General features: G+C 41.7%; 1 protein-coding gene across 5 annotated transcripts in view; it reads right to left on the bottom strand.

Moving 5' to 3' along the window:
* ryr2a (ryanodine receptor 2a (cardiac)) overlaps positions 1-22343 on the bottom strand; it is a 310584-nt gene extending 288241 nt beyond the window's left edge. For all 5 annotated transcript variants that reach the window (XM_085465413.1, XM_085465416.1, XM_085465414.1 and 2 more), the window contains exon 1: positions 22242-22343. In XM_085465413.1, the coding sequence (XP_085321539.1) occupies positions 22242-22289 (48 nt within the window). In that variant the 5' untranslated portion in view covers positions 22290-22343. The remainder of the gene's footprint in view (positions 1-22241) is intronic.
* Positions 22344-24545: the final 2202 nt, after the last annotated feature.

Genomic DNA, 24545 nt, shown 5'->3' with positions numbered 1-24545 from the left:
ACCAGGTGTCACAGGAGCTTAGATCAGTGAGGCGGCTGCAGGTGGGCAGCTCGGGGTACTGATGTTTAAGGAGGGGGAGATGAAGCTAAACCTGCTGAAAACTTGGTTTAACTCGTTAGCCCGCTGCACATCCCCCTCAGTTTCATCACCACCTTTCTTCTGGAAGCCAGTGATAACGCTCAACCCTCAAAAAGGCCCTTTTCTTTTCAGTAGCGCATGTTGATGGAGTCATCAAGCTATGCTTGTTTTGGTCAAAAGCATCGCAGCGCCTGCAAGCAATATCATCTACAAATTATGCCAGCGACAGTAATAGCGAAGAGACGAAGCACGTTTTGGAATGTGAGGAAAGCCAAAAACGGTGCTTCCTCCACTTCCGTAACATTGATTCATTAATGCTGAATTCTCTGGCAGCTGCTCTATTCCCATGTTGTTGCAGTATATTAATGACTAACCTCGTATTGTGGATGGATTATCTCAGTTGTTCTCCTGACTGAAGCTTAGTCCGTTTACATTGCGATTGCATTTGTCCCTAACCATCGGGAACCCTCACGTTAACTTTTATCGAGTGGAAAAAAGTTAGCATTCATCCTCCAGCTTCACAGTTTATGTTATGCTAACATAGCTGTGTCGTTAGCACATCACATAGCACATGCTACATGCATGAATTTTGTCAGAAATCTCTCAGTCAGAACATGCTATATCATGTTTAGGTGGAAACTAGCGAGCTAACTTCCTGCTAACTTCAAACTGTTAAATTTAATAAATTCTGTTTTCATGGATGCCTGGATGTTAAACTTCATTGTTACACCTGGTAAAGCAGCAACGCTGATTATTTTATTAAAGATAAAATAGTTTAGACAGTTTTTAACTCTCAGTGATGCTGCAGTGTTCGTTTGACTCTAGGACCTGAAGTGGATGGAGTTTTGGACCCAGATTACTCTGTTAGGCTCCAGACTACGGTAGCCGTAATGCTCCAACAATCCAACAAGCGGTGCGGCTTTGTAGCTTACCAAAGTTGACTAAAACATTTTTTGACAGATTTGACAGACATAAAATCGGTTTAAGGTCAGTAAGCACAACCAGAATTCATTATAAGGTGCACCGTTGATTTTTGAGAAAATTTAATTATTTTAAGAGCGCCTTATAGTGCGGAAAAAACGTTATACAGAAGAAAAGAATATATCGCAATATATATCATTACCGCACATGCTTCAAATTATACCATGATATGGATTTTAGGCCATATCGCCCAGCCCTAGTTGCAATGACAATAAAGATATCTTTCATTCTGATGTTCCAGATCTGAAAGGGTCTGGATAAGCTGTAGAGAACATTATGCTGTTTATAACATCATTCAATAGGGTGGCTGTAGCTCAGGAGGTAGAGCAGGTCATCTACTGATCAGAAGGTTGGTGGTTCGATCCGTGGCTCCTCCAGTCTGCATGCCAAGTATCCTTGGGCAAGATACTAACCCCAAATTGCTCTCCAATGCGTTCATTGGAAGGTGAATGTGTATGAATGATAGTTAGGAAGCATTAAGAAACTTAGAAGACAGTGCTGGTGTGAATGTGTGTGATTGGGTGAATGTGGCATGTTGTATACAGCGCTTTGAGTACTCCGGGAGAGTAGAAAAGCGCTAAATAAGAATCAGTCCATTTACCAATACGACCAGTGTCAGTGATGGTCTGGGGAGGCATATCCATGGAAGGACATACAGACCTCCACAGACTGGGCAACAGCACCCTGACTGCCACTAACCACAATGAAATCCTTGGACTCACTATCACACCCTGCAGTGGGCCCTGCACAATGGCCAGCTTTTTATGCTGTCAGTTCCTGGAGGATGAAGGGATTGATACCATTAAGTGGCCTCACATTCCCCTGACCTAAATCCAATAAAACACCTCTGGGAAATTATGTTTTGGCCCATCTAGTACCAGCAATTTGAACCTCAGACTGTCCAGAAGATCAGTTACACATTAAACACCATACAGTGTTCCTATGCTAGAAATGTGTCTAGTGGAGCTGAGATAGGAGCTGATGCACCATCGACAGAACAGTTGTCCCTGGAGAAAGAGGTCTTCGTCTTTTTTGCTTAAAAATAACACAAAAAAAAAAACCCAGACAGATCTCCGTTCAGGGTGAGGATATTTCAATCTGTCCCTTACTCCCATGGAGAAAGCAGCATTCATCATCCGACTGATTTACTGAAACAGGCAAGAGAAACAACTTAAGGAAACACATATTATTTTAATAGAATACCAGACAAAAAAGGACACTAATATTGCCCAACATGTCTGATACCTCAAAAAGCAGCAGAAAGTACAAGCTACCTTGGATGGATAAAGTTAAATGGAATACCTGAAGAGGTCAAAGTGATTTGTATTGAAGACATAAGAGAGGAGATTCCAAATAAGGACAGCATTATTCTGGAATATCATGCTGATCTCCACTGTGTGTTTCCTTTTCTTTGCTTTGCTTGTTTTCCTGTGACTGTTACAAAGACAATCAACATAAAAAAAGATTGACAAATAATTGGAGTGCAACATTTTATGAGGATTGCTAAAATGGATGGAGTAACTTAAATAACAACAGTAGAACAAAAAAAATAAGTATTTAGGACTGTTTGAATTGTTGTCTATGAAACATGATTAATTAATCCATTAAAAACAAAAACTCCGGTTCAGATGAGTCATTATGATTTTTACTGACCAGAAATAGTGAGTGGAGGAGGGCTTGCATTATATATAAATTAATTGCAGCAAAGTTTTTAATATTTAATGTAAATAATTTCATAGAATGCCTCACATTTAGGGCTGCCACGATTAGTCGACGACAAATTTAATAGTCGACGCGTCGTTTGAAGCTTTGTAAGATCCCAAAAGACGCAGGAATAAGTAGTAGGATTTAAGAGTGTAATAACGGACTGAAACAGAAGATGGCAGCACTGCATGTACAAGGATGCCAGCTGCCGTTAAACAAGAAGAAGCAGTGTCTTGTAGCTGTGTCCAAATGCAGGGGCCGTTTACATTACACACAGGCTGTGCAAATTCGAAGACTTCTCCAAATACGGCCGACAAGTATGTCCTCCTTTTCCCCAGATTTGAAGGATGGGTCGGGTGGCCCAACCTATCCCAGAATTCATAGCACGGCCCAGCCAATTCCAGTTTCCAACAATGGCGGCAGCTAGTTAGTTTTAATATTACTCTTATTATTCTTTCTGGGTCACAAAATAAACTTTTAACATATTTTCAGGCGAGAATGTAGCTGTGTAAACTTCAAATATCTGCTCAGTTTATCAAGACACCACATACTTTCAGAAGCACTCCGACGTTTTCGGAGACGTCTGTTATCCACCAGCTCAATAGCTAGCCGGGGGCAAGGCTCAGTAGAACCAGCAAGAACAGCGGACTCCCGGCACATCATTTTCAAACCCACCTTTCGCTACTCAGGTTAAACATGATATAGAAGTCACTTAGATAACTTAAAAATGTTATTGTTTGGCTTTTTTCAGTGTTTTATTTGTTGCTCAGTAAATCGGTTTGGCTGAGATTAAAGTTATAGTTTTCACACAGCTGAATAAACGTCAAGCAGAAAACTGGTTAAACAGATTAAACAGGTGAGATGGTCGAGAATATACTCCAGTGTCCTGTTAAATTTTAGGGAGCAAGGAGCAGACGGCTGAGCATTAAAATATTAATAAACTATCATCTTGACTTTATTTTTAGTTAGCACATACCTTAAACACTTCAAGCTGTAAGCTAATGATAGTTATTATAAGACGCATGCTGATGCAATAACCTGTACGTTTTACGTCCAATGGATGCATGATCTGACTAGTCGACTAATTGCAAAAATAATCGGTGACTAGTCGACTATCAAAATAATCTTTTGTGCAGCCCTACTCACATTATATACTAAATACACCCTCCCAGTTTAGCACTCGAGCTGAAAAATTTCCCATCTCTTCTGACATGGTAGTGTTGGTGCTGCCCTGCATCAGTGTTTGTGGCTTCATGTCAGTGCATTTCAATTTCTGGTCAGATTGTTAGTGCTTCTGGATTTATATACACTTTTGATGGGCTACATACCACAGGCATTCAAGCTCGCAGTAATTAAACCATTAGCCATCACTTGACCCAGTTGTCTTAGCCAATTATCTGCCATGTATCTCCATCTTCCTTGATGCTGTTGACCACAATATCTCACAATAGAAATTAGAGCATGTCATAGGATTTAAAGATACAGCTGTTGTAAAGGCTCACCTTTTAGCACATTCACTTAACCAGATGCACCTTGTTTCTTTTCGTCACCTTTGATTGGGTGTGGTGCTTGGCCTTAATTGCACTCACCTGTCACTCGTTATATAAGGACTGCACTCACCTACCCCTCACTCTTTCTTCACTCCCACATGGGGCGGCAGCTGAGGTGAGTTTCTCTTTGAGTCTCCTGAGTTCATGTATCATTTTGAGTTACTTAAATCATACTTTCTCCTTTTTAGAGAGAGCAGTCCATGTGTGTCTTTCTTTCCTTTACCCGTTATACAATAAAACGACAAAACCTGCAAATGATTGATGACTGCTTATTCTCATTCTAATCCGATGAGCCCATGATGATGACTACTGAAACCCTGAACCTCCCTTCCTCCAAAACAACAGCACTTCAGCTCTTTGAATTGCATCTGTCTGAGTCCAGTTTCTTCATGTAAACGGGGAGTCTCATCACACACTAAGGTTAATAAGTTCCACAGTGTTCTGTGGTAGAACCCATTCTATTTACATTACACACGCTTCCCTCAGGCAGTGTCAGTAGCCCTTTTTCCAACAGTACCTCTACTCAGATTGACTCGCCATGATTCGCCACAGTTTTCAGGCTTTTCCATTAGGTCATAATAGCTGGTACCAGGTCCTTGAATAGTACCTGCTCGGCCGGGGTTCAAAGCAATCTGAACAGGTACTAAAAATGTGATGTCGTCAGACTGCATGCCACCGATTGGCTGGTCAGTGGGGTCACTAGATGAGTCACGAGAGTGCTTGATTGTAATAGAAAACCAGTCGATCTGAGTAAAGTCGTGGCAAGTCGAGCCGAGTAGGTACTAATGGAAAAGAGGCTAATGAGACAAATTTATGTTCATAACATGAATGTAGTCGTCGCATTGAAATGTAATTAGTATGTGATTGCGATGTTCAAAATTTGGTGTTTAATCTGGATTCATGTTGTGTTGTCGCCACCTACTGGTGGACCTGAGTGTGGCGCTTTGTGGTGCGCATGCTTTGGGGTGATGCTCAATTAAGCGCACATGTCACCAGAGACTGACGGCTCGAGCCAGAAAGAGAATGCTGGCTTGTGTAAAAGGTGGAAATATAGAAGATATGGACTACAATTGCTCATGAATGTTCAGTAGAAAGGCGCACACGGTATGTTGGTGCATTTACTTTGTGTGTATGTTTTATTTGAGTTGTAATTTTTGTTCTGCTGATGTAATATCCGTGTTTTTCATTGATCATTTCATCATAGTTTTTCACGGTGTTTGCTGGTGAAAAGAAGATTAAAATACTGGCTGAACATCAGTTGGAGCATGGCCCTTTATTCTACTTCGAACATGAAAAACCTTCAGGAGCAGTTACAATGAACATAAATTTTAGTTCATAGTAATTCAGTTCATTTACAAGAAAAGGAAATTAAGAAATCGAATCTGGGTTTTCAGTAGTTTATTCATTTAACAACCTTCTAAAACCACCTCATAATTTAAAGGCCTTATTCCAGGTCATTCCAAATTCTAGCCACACTATTTATATCATTATGTTATCAACAATCCCACAAACTATACTGGATGAGATCTGAAGGCCTAGGACAGTTTGTGTACTTATCAGTGTTTTGTGTCAAGATGAGTAACAAATCTCAGTCAGTGGACTGAAACTGCAGTCACTTGAAGAAGTGGAAAAGGGTCAATGGTCACTACTGAGGTATTTACCTGATTTTTATTACATTTTGATATTGTCACATCTCTGCATATTATCACTTACATTGTCAACGACTTATACTGTTAGTTTATAACGGTATCCCACATAGCAGACAGGTCTGGCCCAGATCTGGTATCAAGCCTGCACTGCTGGCTGACTTCTGGCATGATAAGACGCATGTCATTCAGATATGGGCCAGGCCTGATGGCACTGTCTATGTGATGGCATGACACATCTGGCTCGATTGTGGTTTGGGTTATGTGGCCCAGGCTCATAGCAAACAGGTCTGGCCTGGATCCGGCATCAAGCTGGCCCTTCTGACCGACTAGTGTCATGGCAGAGTGTATGTCAACCAGATGTGGGCCAGGTTTGGCAATGATGGCACTATTTATGTTCCTATTTTGCTATTTTAGTTAGACCCAAATGCCATGTTGCAATACTATACTGCTATGGTAGCCAACGTTTCAAATGCACGTTTAACAGGTTCGTGAGTGTACACTTTATCCAAAACCTAGTGATGGTTTACTCATCGTTGCCAGTGGATGGCTGTAGCTCAGCAGGTAGAGCAGGTCACCGACTGATCGGAAGGTTAGTGGTTTGATCCCTGGTTCCTCCAGTCTGCATGTCAGGAATGTGAATGTGTCTGAATGTAGTTAGCAGAAGGTGTGTGATTGGGTGAATGTGGCATGTTGTATAGAGCACTTTGAGTAATCTGGGAGAGTAGAAAAGCGCTATATAAGAATCAGTCCATTCACTGAACAGTTTCGTCATGCTACTTTTGCACTATTATGTTCCAGCACATGTTGTTATTACATGGCTTGATTAAGGCACACATTAGGCTGACATCTGGGGCCAGAGCTGAAACTGTTCTGGGCCAGCACAGGACCACCAGTGTGTCTGCAACTGGCCTTGTGCTGGCCCATGTGTGGGCCACTCTGGCAAACCAGATCTGGGCCATCATTCTTTGCGGTGTGTGGGCCTGATCTGGGCCATACCAATTTTGCTATGTGGGATGTTGTTGTTTGTCGGCTCTTGTCAGCTGTCTGGAGACAGGAGGATTGCAGACAAACCTCCTGTCAATAACTAATTGTGATAATATCAAGAATGAATAAGCATGTTCTTGTAAGAGTTCTTATGTTAGAGCCTAAACTTCAGTTCAGGAGTAAGGCTTCAGTTGAGGAGGAAGAGGATGAAAGGCAGTTGCAGAGAGTAGTGGTGGAGGAGGCAGCTTAAAAAAGCTGAGAACAAAAATAAATAGAAAAATGTTACATGGTTAAATATTGTTAGACTGTAACTGTTATTACTATTTGATTCCACTGTATCACATAAATACTTTTTGCTTGTCTTCTTCTATCCAAATCAGCAGAAAGTGATTAACAAAGATTCTCTTTCTGTCGATGGTGATTGCTGCTCCCAACAGTGCAGCAGAATTGGCAGGCATCATCATGTCCACTATAGCAGAAACCTCACGTCACATGCAAAGTCTCAATACACTGATGCCAGTGACGTGGGATTGGACGCAGTTATGGCTCAACAGACTGAACTTTGCCAGCTGCAGCTTGAACCAAACAGCAATAAATGACTTCACCACAGAGCAGGAGCATCTCGCTGTTGTGTTGCTGTCGCTGCTGTGGAAAAACGGTGGCATTACCTGAAAGAAGGCATTTCACTTCCCTTGTACCAAATCTTAGAAATGTGGTATTTAACCACATCCTTCTTCTGGATGGCTTTAGCTTGGCCTCAAGTATCAATGTGAGGAATCTTGATTAGATTCTTGACCAGGATATATGCTTCAGTGGTGGGGTTTCCTAGCTATCTGAGCCTCCTGCTAATCAAATGTAAAATTTGAACTATTACAAATAATGAAGAAAGAAGTCTGGGATCACATGAAGAGATAAAAGTCACTGAGACAGTTTTGTAGCCAGAGACTTTTACAGTGCTAAACCAAGCCTTATATGCCATATAGTATGAAAGAATGCAAATGCAGGCCACCATATGTCAGCGTGATACATTTGATGCTAGCTTAATTAGATTCATGTCCTTTTCACATAAGCACTGAGAGACTCTGGAGATCAAACCCAGTGTGACTGAAGACTATTCTGACAGTCTAAGCTATTCTGCAGGGATTCACCTTCAGCTTTATCAAACTGAATTTATTGACTCTGAATATATTTTTTAAAAGCCCAGTTTACTGAAACAAGCCAAGCTCAAAAAATTAAACAAGCACATCTGTTCTATTAGGACTATTTAATATTACAATTGCTAAGAAAAGAACATTCCCAGTTAAGATTCTGACTCATGCCTCGCCCTGTTCATCCTTTGAACCTGTTAAAGGTCACCTTCAAAGCATGTTCACAAGCCCCGGTGTACGCACAGTCCTGTAGACCGCTGGTAGCACTCCCACTGCTTACCTTTTGACCCACTAGGCATCCATTATTCTGTCTTTAAATGTAAACAGTTGACATCAACTGTAATAATAGATTTCTATGAATATCGCGTATATCGTAGTCCTGTTTACATAATCAAAATCTTGTGAAAGAGTTCCACCTTTACAGGAATCCAAATGAGAGTCACTGATACCGTCTACAATAACCTGAGGAGGCGTGGCATGCAGAGACATTCACAGACAGGCAAGCAGAGACAACCCCGTTCTGAGAAAACCACAAATCTATTAAAAAAAATGCTGTTTATGAGCTCACAAACAGACAAAGAACTATCTTCAAATACATGAATAATAAAGAATCAGCTGAATTAAAAGGCTTGAGTGACATGGTTAACTGTGCATATCTACAGAGGACTAAAGGCTGTTTAAACATCTTACATTCAGAGATTCTCACAGATGCTAATCTAAAGTGCTGAGTGAGCCTGCACATGCTCAACTTGTAAGAACCTCTCCATCACCATTACAGCTTTCCCTGCTAAAGTTCAAAAGGAGTTATTAACAACTTTTTATCACTCATTCTTCTCTAGATCACATACTCTGACCAAGAGGAAACTCATCTGTCAAGATGCTAAATCACTGAAGCTCGTGTATCTGTTAATGCGAATCGAAACTGATGTCTGAACAGTGAAAGCAGACCAGCTGGTCTCTCAGCTTGCCCAGCTCCAGTCATTGTCGGTGTCCGATGAGAACGAAATAATCGCAACTTTCAGCAGCAATAACCAACAGGTCAGGAGTTTTATGACAGCGGTGCTGGAGATGAAAGGAGAGAGATCGCTATACTTTGAAATACAAAACAACATTAAAAAAGCTGAGAACAAAAATAAATAGAAAAATGTTAAATAGTTAAATATTGTTCGACTGTAACTGTTATTATAATTTATGACAGTATGTTTGCACTGAAGCACCGCAGCAATTTCCTAATGTTGTAAACCTGCTCAACATTTGGCAATAAAACCCTTTCTGATTCTGATTACTATTTATCTGATTCCAAAAAATCAGATAAATATCAGCCTGACCAAATGACAACGGTAGGAAACCAATATGTGAAAGAAATGAACAACAGTGTACCGATTTTCAGTTACTTACACCTTCTTTAATACGTAGTATGACCTCTACAGCTGAGACTAATGAGTGTTTTTTGTAATTGCTGTGTTTTCCCCCATGTTAGCACATCTGTATCATGAGGAATCTGCTGTATTCAAACAGTGAAGTGTGAAATAATCCTCATTTCAACACAAATTCAGACTCAGCTCAAACTCACAGATGGCTGTCAGCTCGATGTTAAGAGGCTGCTGTACACCTGCGGTTAATAATACAAATAACATGAGTACTGTAATGTGGTAATTGTTTTTCATTCTCATTTCACAAAGAAGGAAAAACAAAAACTCAAAAATGCACTGAGGCCTCAAAATGCAGAATCTCAATCCAATGGCTGAGCTTGCCATGTCCGTACTGTATATACAGGCTACTGCCTGATACGAGTGAGGACGTTTGCATTCTTGACTGCTCTGACATTCCTGTCAACTTTTAAAAAAAATATTTTGAATTGTCTGAAATTCAGTCACAATAAAAAACTGTTTTTACTTCCAAAGTGTCAGCGCTAACACCGTCTCACCAGTCACCCAAATTTTCATGGTTTCCAGACAATATTTGTATCTAGAAATCCAATTAGCCTCTGGGCCCAGAAATGATGCAGAGAAATTTTGATGCGACCTGAAAATGTTTAATCTCGGGTGAAAAATGTTAGGGCACTAATGGCTGGCCAGCATACAGCTGGTTTGTTCGTTCTTGGTTTCAGCAGGTCAAATTCATGCAAATGATTCTGACCAAGTGCACATTAACATGTTAAAGCTAAATTCTGTTGAACACTTCACAGGAGTTCACAGCAAGTTGCATAAATGTGCTGTCGCGTCTAAATAAAGGTGTATTACACAAACACACGCGGGGGCGGTTTTTGATTGATAGCGAGAGAACTGTGCAGCTTTGATGGAGAGGTAACATTTATGAAACTAGGAGGGAAGTCGTTAAACTTTCATACTGAGAAACTGCATGAAAGTAAGCAAGCCTCCAGCTCATTCTGCTGTCAGACAGATGGCCTCACATTTGACTCTAGAATACTTTGGCAAACAGAGAGTTCACAGTCGACTCTATGACTGCAAGGTGCCCAGGGTCCTGTACTACGAAAGAGTTCAACATACCCAGGGTACAGTATCTTTCCATTAAATGGATTCACTTACCCAAACACTGCCAATCAAGTTAAGCGATCACATGAAGCTGACTGTCAATTCACTGAAGCTTTCTTCCACGTGCTCACATGAAAGGGTGGCATTGGTAGCATTTGACTAATCACAAATATGGCAGCAAAACAGCTTTTAAAAGCAGAATGGGAGGCAGAGCCTTCAGCTGTGAAACTAGCCCCCAGTTTGGATTCAGGAGACAGCCACCCTTTACTTTTAAGATTAGACTTCAAACTTTTCCTCCCTTAGTTATGCTGCAGTAGGTCTAGGTTGCTTGGGGATTCCCATGATGCTCCAAGTGTTTCTTCTTCACTCACCGTTTATTTCCCCACTCACTGTGTTTATGCAACACTCTACATTTAAGGATTAATGGCTCTGGTTCTCTTCCACAGCATGTCTTTATCCTGTCTTCCTTCTCTCACCCCAAATGGTCGCAGCAGATGGCCCCGCCCCTCCCTGAGCCTGGTTCTGCTGGAGGTTTCTTCCTGTTAAAAGGGAGTTTTTCCTTCCCACTGTCACCAAGGTGCTTGCTCATAGGGGGTCATATGATTGTTGGGTTGCCTTTAAGCAACTGTTATAATTTTTGGCACAATGTTTTAAAACAAAAAAAACAAAAAAAAAAAACCTGAATTGAGTTCAATTGAAGTATGAGGGGTTTGTGCTGATATGCATCATGATGCACATCATGATCAAAGAGCTTCTCTTTAGTATCTCGTTTGGCCAAAAGACACAGTTTCAGAAGTATTGTAGTTTGCTAACACCTTTGCAAACCTGAGCCGTGCTGTCGTGTATTTTTTCAGAGAGGCTTTCTGCTGTCCACGTTCCATAAAAGCCATATTTGCTCAGTCTTTTTCTAATTGTACTGTCAGAAACTTTTAACCTTGTACAATGCTAACTCAGGCCTGTAGACTCTGACATTTGGAGTGAATTTCCTGTGGTGTCCACTCCTAGGACAGTACACACTGAGAGTAGATTGATAGTAGTGATGGCCCGCTTGAAGCTGACGCTCCGGAGCGTGTGTCGAAAAAAACAACACACTGGTTCAGAAGCACTGTGTCGAGGCTTGCTTCGTTTGGCAAAAGTCACGTGACCAGTGACGTCCGAAGCTTCGTTACGCACGTAACTGCTTCGGTACCTGATTCAAACGGATATAAGGAAGTGAATCATCCACGGGATTCGTGGAGTGTGTTGATGGTGACAGAGAGCGAAGAGGTGATCATTCCACTGACAGATATGGAGCCAGCGAGGAAGAGAGGACGTTCTGGCGTGTGGGAATATTTTGAGTTGATTTTGCTCAATTCATTTTATCTGCCGAAGTGAAAAACTTGAAATGTCCAAAATCATGTTTTCATAATGTAAATATCATTACAGCATATGACTTTAGGAACACTTCCATGTGAATTAAAGCTGATGAAGACTACAACAATGTATTTGACACTATACGTACATTACATTGCTACAGTTTAGAAAATCATTTTGTTTATTGTTTTTAGGTGATAGTCTGCAGGACCCAGGAATACCTGCATATCTACCAGCTTGCAGTGTAGTTCCTGCACTCCACAGCCTCTTCTGTTCCATGCAAGTGGATTTTCTCCAGGGCAGGAGAAACTATTTCTAAGAAAAGAAACAGACTCAGCCAGCGCACAGTAACACTAATCCTCTTTTTAAATGTAAATAACAAAAGGGCTACCTGACATAGAGCATGTTTTTACTTTGCAAGTTCTTGATTAGGGGTGGGTTTTGATTATCGCCTTTCTGATTACAATCCATGCTAAATTGAATAAAGTGATATTGATTCATTACAATCCGGTGTCGATTTGTAAATTAACGTTATTATGCCTGAAACGCCAGCATCTCAGGTTAAACCTCACAACATGTCGTCAAACACCATGCAGCTAAAACAGTAACTGGGAGCAGGTTTACGGATTCTGCATACAAACGTGAACACAGAGCGCGGACCCGACGCGTCAGAATCAGATTTTGGTGCGTCGTCGGGTCAGCGCTGTGTTTGCCTCTTTTTTTTTCGCTGGCTTCTGCAGCTGCAGGTTTCATAACTCTCTGTTTACATCTCTAATTAAGTCTCACATGTGTCAGCTTTCTTTTAATAGATACGAAATTATGGATATATACTGTTAAATGATCAGACTTGTAATATTTCTGACTGAGGCAAAACTTTCCAGATTCCAATCAAATTGAATCGGATCCTGTATCGAATCAAAATGATTCTACAAATCAGTGACGATGCAGCCGTACTCAGCTCCCTAAGCATTTTCCCTTTCCAGTTCACAATCAATCCCACCCCTAGGTCAAAAATATGTATAGGACAATTGGCCTCATCTAATATTTTGTATGAACCTGTCCAGCTGTCCAGTGATTAAACGACAAGTAGATGGAGGCAGGACTTCACAGCAGGGGCATACTCCATAATGTGCTGTGCATTCTCATATGTATATTATATATATTGCTCACTTATTGTATTTACCAACATCAAGGAGTTATGAGCAAAGAAAGGCCACCATAGTGCATGTTTAAATAGGGAAAGTTTATTGATCAAAATGTATTACGCAAATACGCATTACATTTTTTCAGCCCCCCAATCGAGTAAACAAAACCAATTACATGTTCAAAGCAACGGAACGGTGGCCCAATATCAGAGAGAACTCCACTCTTGAGTGAGCAGCGATGATTGAGCAGTCCGTTTTATTTTGCAGATTCAAGCTGCTCTTCAAAATTTTCACCACCAGATGTCACCGGAGAGGACTGTGTTGAAAAGCTTCGAGTAATGAACCGTTTTTCAATACAAGCTTCAGTGCTTCGGAAAGCTTCATTTGGCCATCACTAATTGATAGACTTTAAATTGTTTAAAAAAGGATTTATAACCCAGACTGATGGGAAGGGTCATAAAAGCCCATCAAGAATTGCTGATGTCTTTTCTTTGCTTTCACCTCTGCTGTTATAGAGATGGTCACAAATGGTGATGATCAATTAATCAATTGCATTTGATTGTCAACACCTGGATGCTTCTCTTTCTTTTAATTCTGATGGAAGCAGTAGGGGTGTACTTAATGTTTCACACACTGTGTCAACATTTTGGCCTAAGTTTTGTTAAATAAATGATAACAGGGTCTCATCGTGAGTTTAATTTTTAAGACCTGCTGAGGACAGGTTTATTTGAGCTCTTGTTACATAAAACCTACACTTGAAGAAGGTTGCTTTTTAATATGACATTACTTTTGTTTGTCTGTGCAAGGAGAACAATTTCAGTAACAAACAAAAATGCATCAACTTTGTTTGTTTTGTTTGTTTTCAAACAAGGATTAGTTTATTTATTTCACTAAATAGAACAAATCTGATCCTGCTACCAATGACCACATTACTAGCATTGTGACATGCTTATTTAGCACAGCGTGTTTAGTTGGGAATGTTATGTGCATGCTCCTTGAAGTGACAGCAATTGGAAAATTAAAAGAAAGTTTCAAGATTAAGGAGAAAAAGGAAAAAACCCATACACTGATAGGGTGATGCACTGATTTGACACTGTACCTGTCATAGATAGTCACAGATCTGCACTCTTCTTCTTGCGTCATACTACTTGTTTTAGAAGCTGTGTTCTTAACTTCCATCTGTGTTACAAAGTGTATAGTGGGTCAGCAGCGTGTGTTTAAAAACTGTTTTGCTCCACAGGGCGGTCAGCATGTCCTTACATGGGGAACTAAGCTCCCTTGATGAATTTAGGATGGTGCTTAGATGGCATAATGGGTACATTGAGTTTTATGCTAACACAAATAAGCTCAGCATCACTGCTCCTAAAAACAGTCTACACTCTTTGTGCCATTCCTTACGCTCAAATCCTCTTACAGTAGGCTACACCTCTTTCTGCTAATTTCACCCCCACTGTGGTTACAGGTACTTGTGAAATGATATTATTCACTTTCAGCAGTAACCTGAGTCCATGAAAGCAAACAGCTGAAGATGAGAAAGTGCTATGACAAACATGTTTGTTTCCTCTCACAGGGAACTCGAGTCACCATGTCACCATGTCTGTTAGTGAGCAAAACAAGAAGCAATGATGCTGTTATACAACCAGAAAGGAAATGTTAAATGTATTTCATCCTAACATATTTCCTATTGTTGCATGTGTGATGCTAGCATTATACTCTGGACATCCGTTGTAGCCATCAGCCACCTAGAACTGACATTTTGTTAACTTTGTTAGAGATTACCATTTGTGACATCTGCCACCTGTGATGGGGTCATCACTGTGTACATTCATCCACAGAACTGCACTGAGGTTTGAACAATAGATTCATTCACTCATTCCTTTGTGAGTAACACTGCTCGTCAGGTCAGAAAATGTTCTTTTACAAGCGCGTCCATGCTCACAGGTGTACACACGGGTGATCACACCCACAAACTACACCCTTTTTGGCTCCTACCTCAAAGCACACTGTGTTCTGTTGATCTTACGTGCTGCACAATAATGTTTAATATTTAGTATTTACTGTCATATTCACATAGATCATTGTGATGTTGTTTATTATGTTGCTCTTTTTTCTTTCTCAGCAGGTGACCCAGGTGATTGATAGATGTAGTTTTTGTTTGCTTATTTTGTTGGTTTTTGGGTTTTGCCCTTTATCCCCGTCCCTCTTCCCCACTGTTTTTCTTTCCCTCTTTCTTTTCCCCAATCAAGTCTGTCCCGTATTTAGCAAGTTAAAATAAAATAAACAATAAAAGGTAAAAAATAAATAAATAAATAAATGTTCTTGTGTGGCATCGATTACAAATAACATATGTGTTACTTAAAATGGCAGGTTATTTGTATCAAACTGATTCAAAGGTCCCTTCTGTGAATTTCTACTTTAACATGGTGCAGGGATATGTTATTTGGGGGGGGTTGCTTTGCAATGTGGTAGGATCCCCCAAGGAAAAAGGTGTATTACACACACACATGGCTCTTTGTCTGGTCCTGGGTGAGGGACCAGACAAAGAGCAATTCAAAGGACCCCTATAACTGTCAAAAGAGCAAGGGACCTGTGTACCCTGCACAAGACTGGGTTACCACGGCCCCATCCACAAAGAGCGACTGGTGCCCAGGTGCAGTCCGAAAAACCTGCCCTGGCAGACTGATTTCCGACTATCGAGGGTGGCTTTTGGGACATGGAATATCACCTCTCTGAAAGGGGAAGAACCTGAACTAGCTTGGGCTCGGGAACCAGTCTCCTGGAGAGGGGATCGACGTTGTTCCAATCTGGAATTGCCTTCAGTGAGAGGCAGTGAGCAGGGTGGGCAATCCTTTATCTGCTCAGTACACTGGAGTTTCTGCCAGTGAGTGAGGGGGGTGTTTCCCTGCGCCTTCAGCTTGGGGAACAGGTCCTGACTGTTATCTGCAATTATTTGCCAAGTGACAGGTCAGAATACTCAACCTTCTTGGAGTCAGTGGTGGAGGGTGCTCAAGGGTGCTACATGTAGTGAATCCATTTTCCTACTGGGAGACTTTAATGCTCATGTAGGCAATGACAGCAAGACCTGGAGAGGCGTGATTGGGAGGAACAATCTGAAATTAAGGTGTGTTCTGTTACTGGACTTCATCCATAGTGAACACAGTCCATCAGGGCTGCCCTCTGTCACAGATTCTGGACATAGGCCAGATGGTGGGAGGCTTGTGCTTTGGTGACCTCAGAATCTCATCCCTCCTTTTTGCAGGTCATGTGGTTCTGCTGGCTTCATGAGGTAGTGATCTGCAACTCGCGTTGGAGCGGCTGAATGTGAAGCAGTGGGAAAGAGGATCTGCACTTCCAGGTCTGAGTCCATGGTCCTCAGTCGGAAAAGGGTGGGGAAAAACTAAACAAACAAAAAACACACTTAGAGTTGAATTTTGCTAATTTTGACCTAAAGCAGGAACATAATGGTCACTTTCCATTTGCATCTTTCATGCAGTTTTTATAAACTCTTTAAAGTGAGAAAATGTAATGGGACAGTGAATTCATCCTTAAGAAGCTGATTTACTTTTCCAGTGTCGCTCCTTAATCCCAGTTAAGTGGAACCAGCTAGTCCCAAACAGGTGTCGTCGTTGTCTCAACTGCAACCAGATAAGCCATCTTCACCTTCTCCTCATTAAAATGCAAGTAGCTGGTTTCCACTCGTTCATCAGTTCCAGTATTAACTGTTCCACTTTTACTTTCTCCCTCTAATGCTGCTTCAACCCTCAGACTTTCATGCTCCAACTTAATCTTCTCAGTTTTTGCTTCCCCATCTCTAATTTCATGTGCTGATCAACAAACAGTTCTGACCTGATATCACTGGACTGCCTCCAGAGGTTTACTTAAAATTGTGAGTCCTTCAACAACACTCCTCAATTAATTCCTTTTTTCCCAGCCCCTACAGATTAACTGTCAACTAGAAGTTCATTTAAAAAATTCAAGAAAAAAACAAACAGACAAAGTGAGAAACACAATCACAGAGAAATTGGGTACACTGTCTCCTCTTGGTAACACTGTCTCCTCTTGGTAACATTGTCTCCTCTTGGTTACACTGTCTCCTCTTGGTTACACTGTCTCCTCTTGGTTACACTGTCTCCTCTTGGTAACACTGTCTCCTCTTGGTAACACTGTCTCCTCTTGGTAACACTGTCTCCTCTTGGTTACACTGTCTCCTCTTGGTTACACTGTCTCCTCTTGGTAACATTGTCTCCTCTTGGTTACACTGTCTCCTCTTGGTTACACTGTCTCCTCTTGGTAACACTGTCTCCTCTTGGTTACACTGTCTCCTCTTGGTTACACTGTCTCCTCTTGGTTACACTGTCTCCTCTTGGTAACACTGTCTCCTCTTGGTAACACTGTCTCCTCTTGGTAACATTGTCTCCTCTTGGTTACACTGTCTCCTCTTGGTTACACTGTCTCCTCTTGGTTACACTGTCTCCTCTTGGTTACACTGTCTCCTCTTGGTTACACTGTCTCCTCTTGGTTACACTGTCTCCTCTTGGTTACACTGTCTCCTCTTGGTTACACTGTCTCCTCTTGGTTACACTGTCTCCTCTTGGTTACACTGTCTCCTCTTGGTTACACTGTCTCCTCTTGGTAACACTGTCTCCTCTTGGTTACACTGTCTCCTCTTGGTAACACTGTCTCCTCTTGGTTACACTGTCTCCTCTTGGTTACACTGTCTCCTCTTGGTTACACTGTCTCCTCTTGGTTACACTGTCTCCTCTTGGTAACACTGTCTCCTCTTGGTTACACTGTCTCCTCTTGGTAACATTGTCTCCTCTTGGTTACACTGTCTCCTCTTGGTTACACTGTCTCCTCTTGGTTACACTGTCTCCTCTTGGTTACACTGTCTCCTCTTGGTAACACTGTCTCCTCTTGGTAACGCTGTGTCCTCTTGGTAACGCTGTCTCCTCTTGGTAACGCTGTGTCCTCTTGGTAACGCTGTCTCCTCTTGGTAACACTGTCTCCTCTTGGTTACACTGTCTCCTCTTGGTTACACTGTCTCCTCTTGGTAACGCTGTGTCCTCTTGGTAACGCTGTCTCCTCTTGGTAACACTGTCTCCTCTTGGTTACACTGTCTCCTCTTGGTTACACTGTCTCCTCTTGGTAACGCTGTGTCCTCTTGGTAACGCTGTGTCCTCTTGGTCTTGAACCAGGGATCTTTTAGGTGTTAACCATTACACTGGAGTAGAGAGCAGCCTAAAATACTAGCTTTTACCTACTGCTGCTTCTTTTTACATCAACACAGTGGATATCTTTATTTAAATTGACCTGTACCAGATCTCCTTTGGAATTCTGTGCTCTGGCTTCATTTACTCTCTGCAAACAAACATTTCCCTGTAACAGGGATTAAATGAACACAAACACATAGCTGCTGCCATGCTGTTTGGTTTGTGCTGACACATCATCAGTCACCAGAAACCATGTATTGATCTGCATATAAAGTGCACTTAGCAGGATTAGAGGGAGGGATGCAGAGGAACATGAAAGGTAGGAATGGAGCAGGAGGAAGAAGATGAGACGTAGGGGCAGAGGGAAACAAAAGGCCTGCATGTAAATTTACAAGCCGTTATTAAGTCATGCGTACCTGAAAGAAAGCTGCTTTGCTGTTTTGAGTGTCCTAGTCACAGGAAACAGTAAAGGCGTAGAGGCAGTAGGATGAAACATTATCAAGAGGAGCAAACAGTAATTTTTCAGCAAATCCAGGGGTGATGTAGAAAAAAGGCTAGGCTAATGCTTTAAAATAAGTAAATACAAAACGCTGTCTTTGTGCAAGCATTGTACAGCAAACATGTCAAAATCCTTAAATAAGCATCAAAGCAGCCAAGATGAGAGTCAGGACATCCAGTCATAAAGTCTGAGCTAAAAAAGAATGCAGGCGTGTGCTGTGCCTTTGAGCCGAAGTGCAAAGTTTATAGAAGCAATCATATGATAACATGAGTCCTGCTAAACCTACTAAACAATGTACATTTAATTCTACACCACAACAGCAGCCACATTTGACATCATTTATCTAAGAGCTACAAATAAACAAACAAATAAATAAATCTAACCACGGGACTATTTTTTACATGTTATTACTGATAATAATATTTAATTATTCCATAAACCTCCTCAGGCACTCTAATATAAGGCTGACACTGCACACTTTGTAAGAGTACTACTTCAAACATAAATAAAAACATAAAAGTACATATAAAACAAATGAACTCATTATAACAAAGCTCACGTTATGGACTCATGAATTTCTCTTCAGTCAGTATGTTCAGGAATTACATTAAATGACGAGCTTTGGCATGAAAGCAGTGCCTCCTGCTGCAGCCATGGCTCACAGGCTACCACATGCTGAGATGGCGACTGGTGGAAGCTTGTCTGTGTAGTGACCAGGAGTCTCCACCTCCAACTCTGCTTTTGCTTTTAATTTCCTGCTACGTCTCTGGGTGCTGAAAGCAGCATTCTGAGGGAAATGCCCACAGGACATTATAACAGATCACCTTCACCTTAGTGGTTGAAACACAAGCACCCACTCCAATCATGATGATAATAAACTCGAAGTAAAATGTACAACTTTCCCTACAATTTCCACAGAACCTGCTAAGATATAAGCTTTCTTAAAATTAGAACCACTGGCAGCGCAATTTAGACTTGACTAAACAGACGGTCGAATAAAACACCCAGTCTGGATACGTCTAAACAAGAAATTTGGTATTTTTATTATAAACATGTTATATTTGTGTAGGAGTCATTTTCAAATCTAATATTCAAATCTTATATCAGATGGATGTGGCAGAAAACACTGCCCTCGCATGTGAGCTACAACATATGATACTCTTCAATATTGTTATTTAATAGTAACACTGGTATTATATAATGTTTAACATTATATTTTAATGATAATAATAACAAAAATGTAAAATATTACAGAGTTGTTCGTGACCAGATGTGACATGTTGAAATGTTTCCGTTTGAATACTGAAGTGTGAAGACCGTATGCCAGTTCAGTCCAGCTGTAATTGTCAATATAAATGCAAAGACTCGTCTTTATTTATTTTTAATCTAATCCTGTTGATTTTGAAGGAATTAAATTAGGAATAAAACTGATAGTTTTCAAGTAAAAATACATGAAAACCAAAGATTGTTTGACTTGTCATGTGACTCTGCTGCTGCCATCTTGCTGACTGACTATCAGCTTCTATAAAAACACTTGTGTTGGTTTTTGAAAGAAAAACAATAATAAAAATAACAATCAGACAAAATATTTCACTGTTGAGAAGATTTTCTACAATATTTTACCATTATGAGTTTGATATATCACAATGAGTAGTACTTAGTACTTATTTTCGTGCAATGTGATGCTGAGTGACTGTTAAACACTGGCTCTGATAAAGAAAAAAATATGAACCAGTGTCTATCACAAGCCTCCCCCATCAGCCTCCTACTAGATGCACGTATGGTAGAAATGTAAAAATCTGTGATTTAGAGAAAAGCTGACCTCGGTGACCTGACGGGTTTGACATTTGAACTTGTCTGAGCCTTTTAGCAGATGCACCTGTGGCATGAATTTCATAATCCTGCAAGTTATTCACAAACTGTCCATGTCGCCCAGCAGGGTGACAACAATATCCCATCGGCCTTTTACGGCGGAGGAGTGAAATGATATTCCAGTCAGCTATGTTAATGCATGTGTTATTACTTTCTGAGTTTTAATGGCACAAATGTGACATCCAGTAATAGCTCATCAAAATACCCTAAATGAGCTTCAAAAACTGTCATGGAAGAAGAGACTAAAAAGGCTAAACTACTGAAGTAATCCTGTAACAGTCTGCCGTTTGCAGCTCATTCTAAAACACGACGAACCTCTGATTCCTTAATATTCAGTCTTTTGACCATCACACTGTCACCCGTGAGCAGCAGCCAACATTTATGTTTTGTGTGCCACCTCGTCTGTGGCGCTTTTCTGGGATTCTGTTACATCTGACTGATGAAATAAAGAACAACAAAAGTCCCCCGCCCCAAGCAGAGGCTTGGTCTTTTTATAAACTTGGCCTTAAAAATGCTGTATTGGTTGGAGGCGTTTTTCAATGGCTCTAGAGTTAATCTAACATGTTGTCTTTTGATTGTCAGAATATCCAGAGGAAACGCACACACTGCACTTAAAAGCTTTTGGCTTTGAACCTTGGGTCTGACTCTATTCATATAATACACATTAATCTGACTGACAGAGCATATGAACATTTTTAGCCTAGAAAATCAAGCTCCACTGGATACAGGACAGACAGCGACTGCCCATCTATTCACATTTTCCTACCAAAAACTTCAACCTGTTCCAAGGGTTTTCCAGTATCAGCTCATTGCATCTTAGTACTACTGCAGTCATCAGCAATATGATGGCAACATTATGTCAGCGACAATTCCCAAAACAAGCAAAACAGATCTGCCAACGCTGGAATAATCTCAGTCCAGGCCAGAAATGCTGCACGCAGACGAAAACTGCACATTAACACGAATGCATATTAATTAAGATGTTGTGTGCAGGTATATCAGACCATCTGTTCCCTTCAAGAAGAAAGAAAATACTCTGAGCTCACGCGATCATTCACGTGCAACTTTTTGTAAAGCAACACCTCCTCTCACGTAGACCTCCGGATGACTGACTGATTTCACCGCATGAGCCTTCCAAAGAGGGACGTCCAGTCCTGCTGGAACGAAGTGCAGCAGATGTTGCAGGCTTCATGCTGCCAGTCTGCACCGCACTGCGCCCCGCATCCACCCAATACACAACACCAGCGCCGCCGCGCAGACTGCAAGCTGCTCAGCTCCTTTTTATGAACAACGACAGCACCACCACACACTGTTCTCCACCTCTCATCTGCTTGTCCTGTCTTTCTGTTAGTGCGTTTTCACGCCTCCTCCACCCCTGATCTCCTGTCAGCATGATGCGGACTCCCTGACCAGTGACTTCAATGTGGAGGAGCTGTCATCCCTTAATGCGGTAAACTCCCAGCCCACATCACAACACGCACGCACGCACACTCACAGAGCCGAGCAGAAAGACGCAGTGAACTCTCACTGCAGCGCCGGTATTTTGCTCCAGAAGCAGCAGAGAGACACTTACAGTACGCAAGAACTGGATTTCATCCTCGCCTTCTCCTCCTTCAGCCATGGTTAGTGTTCACACGGTGAGGCTCGTACAGCGTCTGTGTGCTGAGGCTGGCTGTGCTTGTGTGCGAGTGTGTGTGTTGTGTGAGCAGAGAAAGGCAACGCATAGATGAACTCCTCTTTCATTGGATGGCTCACGCTCGTCGGGGGCGGAGCTGCACAGGAGCGTGTATGTGTGTAGTGTGCGTGCTCGAACGCTACGTTGGTCGGGTTACTCCCTCTGCTGGCCACTGTGGTCCCTGCCAGCAGAGAGCATTTCCACTAAACCGGGAGTGAGGAACTCCAGGCCTCAAGGGCCAGTATCCTGCAGGTTTTGGATCACACCCTGGGTCAGCAGACCTGAATCAAATGATTCGTTCAGTTCCCGGCCTCTGGAGAACTTCAAGACATGTTGAGGACATAATTTAGCCATTTCAATCAGTTATGCTGGATCAAGGACTAAAACCTGTAGGACACCGGCCCTTGAGCCCTGGAGTTCCTCCACCTGTGGACTAAACAAAGTCACAGTCATCAGTCTGGGTTGTGTATGTTTGTGTATGTTGATGACATGTATATTTCAGTTTATCTCATAGTGACAGTAAATGATGATGCTTCAGTCAAAACTGTTATATAATAAGAAAAACTTCAGCGAGCTATGTTCCTACCATCACCTATAGTCACGAGCTGTGGGTAGTGACCGAAAGAACGAGATCGCGGATAAAAACGACAGAAATGAGCTTCCTCCGAAGGGTGGCTGGCCTCTCCCTTAGAGATAGGGCAGGGACGCCGGAGATCCGGGGTAGAGCCGCTGCTCCTCCACATCGAAAGGAGCCAGCTGAGGTGGTTCGGGCATCTGACAAGGATGCATCCTGGGCGCCTCCTGGGTGAGGTGTTCCAGGCATGTCCCACTGGGAGGAGGCCCCGGGGCAGACCCAGGACACGCTGGAGAGATTATATCTCTCGGCTGGCCTGGGAACGCCTTGGTGTTCCCCCGGATAAGCTGGAGGAGGTGGCTGGGGAGAGGGAGGTCTGGGCTTCTCTGCTTAGGCTGCTGCCCCCGCGACCCGGCCCCGGATAAACAGAAGAAGATGGATGCATGTTTAAACAGCTTGGCTATATCAATGACTATTTAGTGTCAACTTCTTAACCATCTTTTAAAGTCAAATATGACAAATACAAATTTTGTAAATAAAAAGAATTTGACCTCCTGTATTTCTGCATCATTTAAGTTGACTATAGAATCGAGTAGCCCCTGTTTTCACAAAGAAACTTGAATGGTTTTGTCTTTCCTTCTGGAGGTATGTGGCTGTGGCTTACCTTCCTGCATCTTCATGATGTTCCTGTTGTCCTCTGGGAAAATCTGTATGTTAGTCACAAATTTATTTTTTAAAGTTTATTCTGCAGTGGTGGTGCACATGGCAAACACAGTGCAAATACTCATCGACCTAAGTGTACAAAAGAATCGATTTGTACATTTTGCTGTACACTGTTTCCTGTGTACTAAAGTAGACATAAGTGAACATCATTATCATTTGTCATCTATAAATAAATCAGTTCATGCAATTAAAAAGTTCAGTTGGTCTTCAGTTAGACAAGCGTGTTCAGGTGTGCTCCAAATGATTGTTACTGGGCGAAAATATTTGCTTTACAGTGAAATTAGTGTTTAAAGTGAAGCTTAGCTTTCTTTGTACGGTTTAAGCTCTAAAAACACTGGAGCCCACATCATCTATGGAGTTGCCTCAGCAGATGATCTGCTTCCATCTTACACTGTCCACATTTTAAATGAAATTATTATTGTGCCACATGCATCACTCTGCATGCTGTGTGGACCTGTGAAAGTCAAAGGAACAAGGTGTTGAGGACTCAGTGAGGAGCCACAGAAGAGACCCCGTCTCTGTTAACTGTACTGTCAAGAAACGTCCGAGGCTGCAGCTTGGGAACAACAATTCTACTCTGGAATCATGGGAGGCATTTGATCTCATTCAGTTCAGTACAATTCAAATCAGTTGTATGTAAACGGGGACAGTTCACAACAACTGTCATCTTGAGGGTGATATAGGGGGAAACTGTCCAGGAAAGACACTATAAAAAGAAGGAACCCATAAAATCAGATTAAAACAATGGGAAGAGTGGGGAGGAAGAACTACCATTTAATGGGAAGAGACCCGTAGCAGAGCAGAGAACAGAGGAAAAGAAACCACAAACAGGACAAACGAAAGAGTCTGAATAGAAATATTAGCTTTTCCTTCTTTCCTGACCGTCTTTGTCACAGTGAAAATTT

The sequence above is a fragment of the Copadichromis virginalis genome, linkage group LG8 (assembly GCF_057382275.1).
Source record: "Copadichromis virginalis isolate Kocher_CV1m ecotype Utaka linkage group LG8, C_Virginalis_male_GT1.1, whole genome shotgun sequence".
NCBI lineage: Eukaryota > Metazoa > Chordata > Actinopteri > Cichliformes > Cichlidae > Copadichromis > Copadichromis virginalis.
The sequence above is the reverse complement of the archived record's forward strand: the minus strand, read 5'-3'. Positions and strand labels throughout refer to the sequence as shown.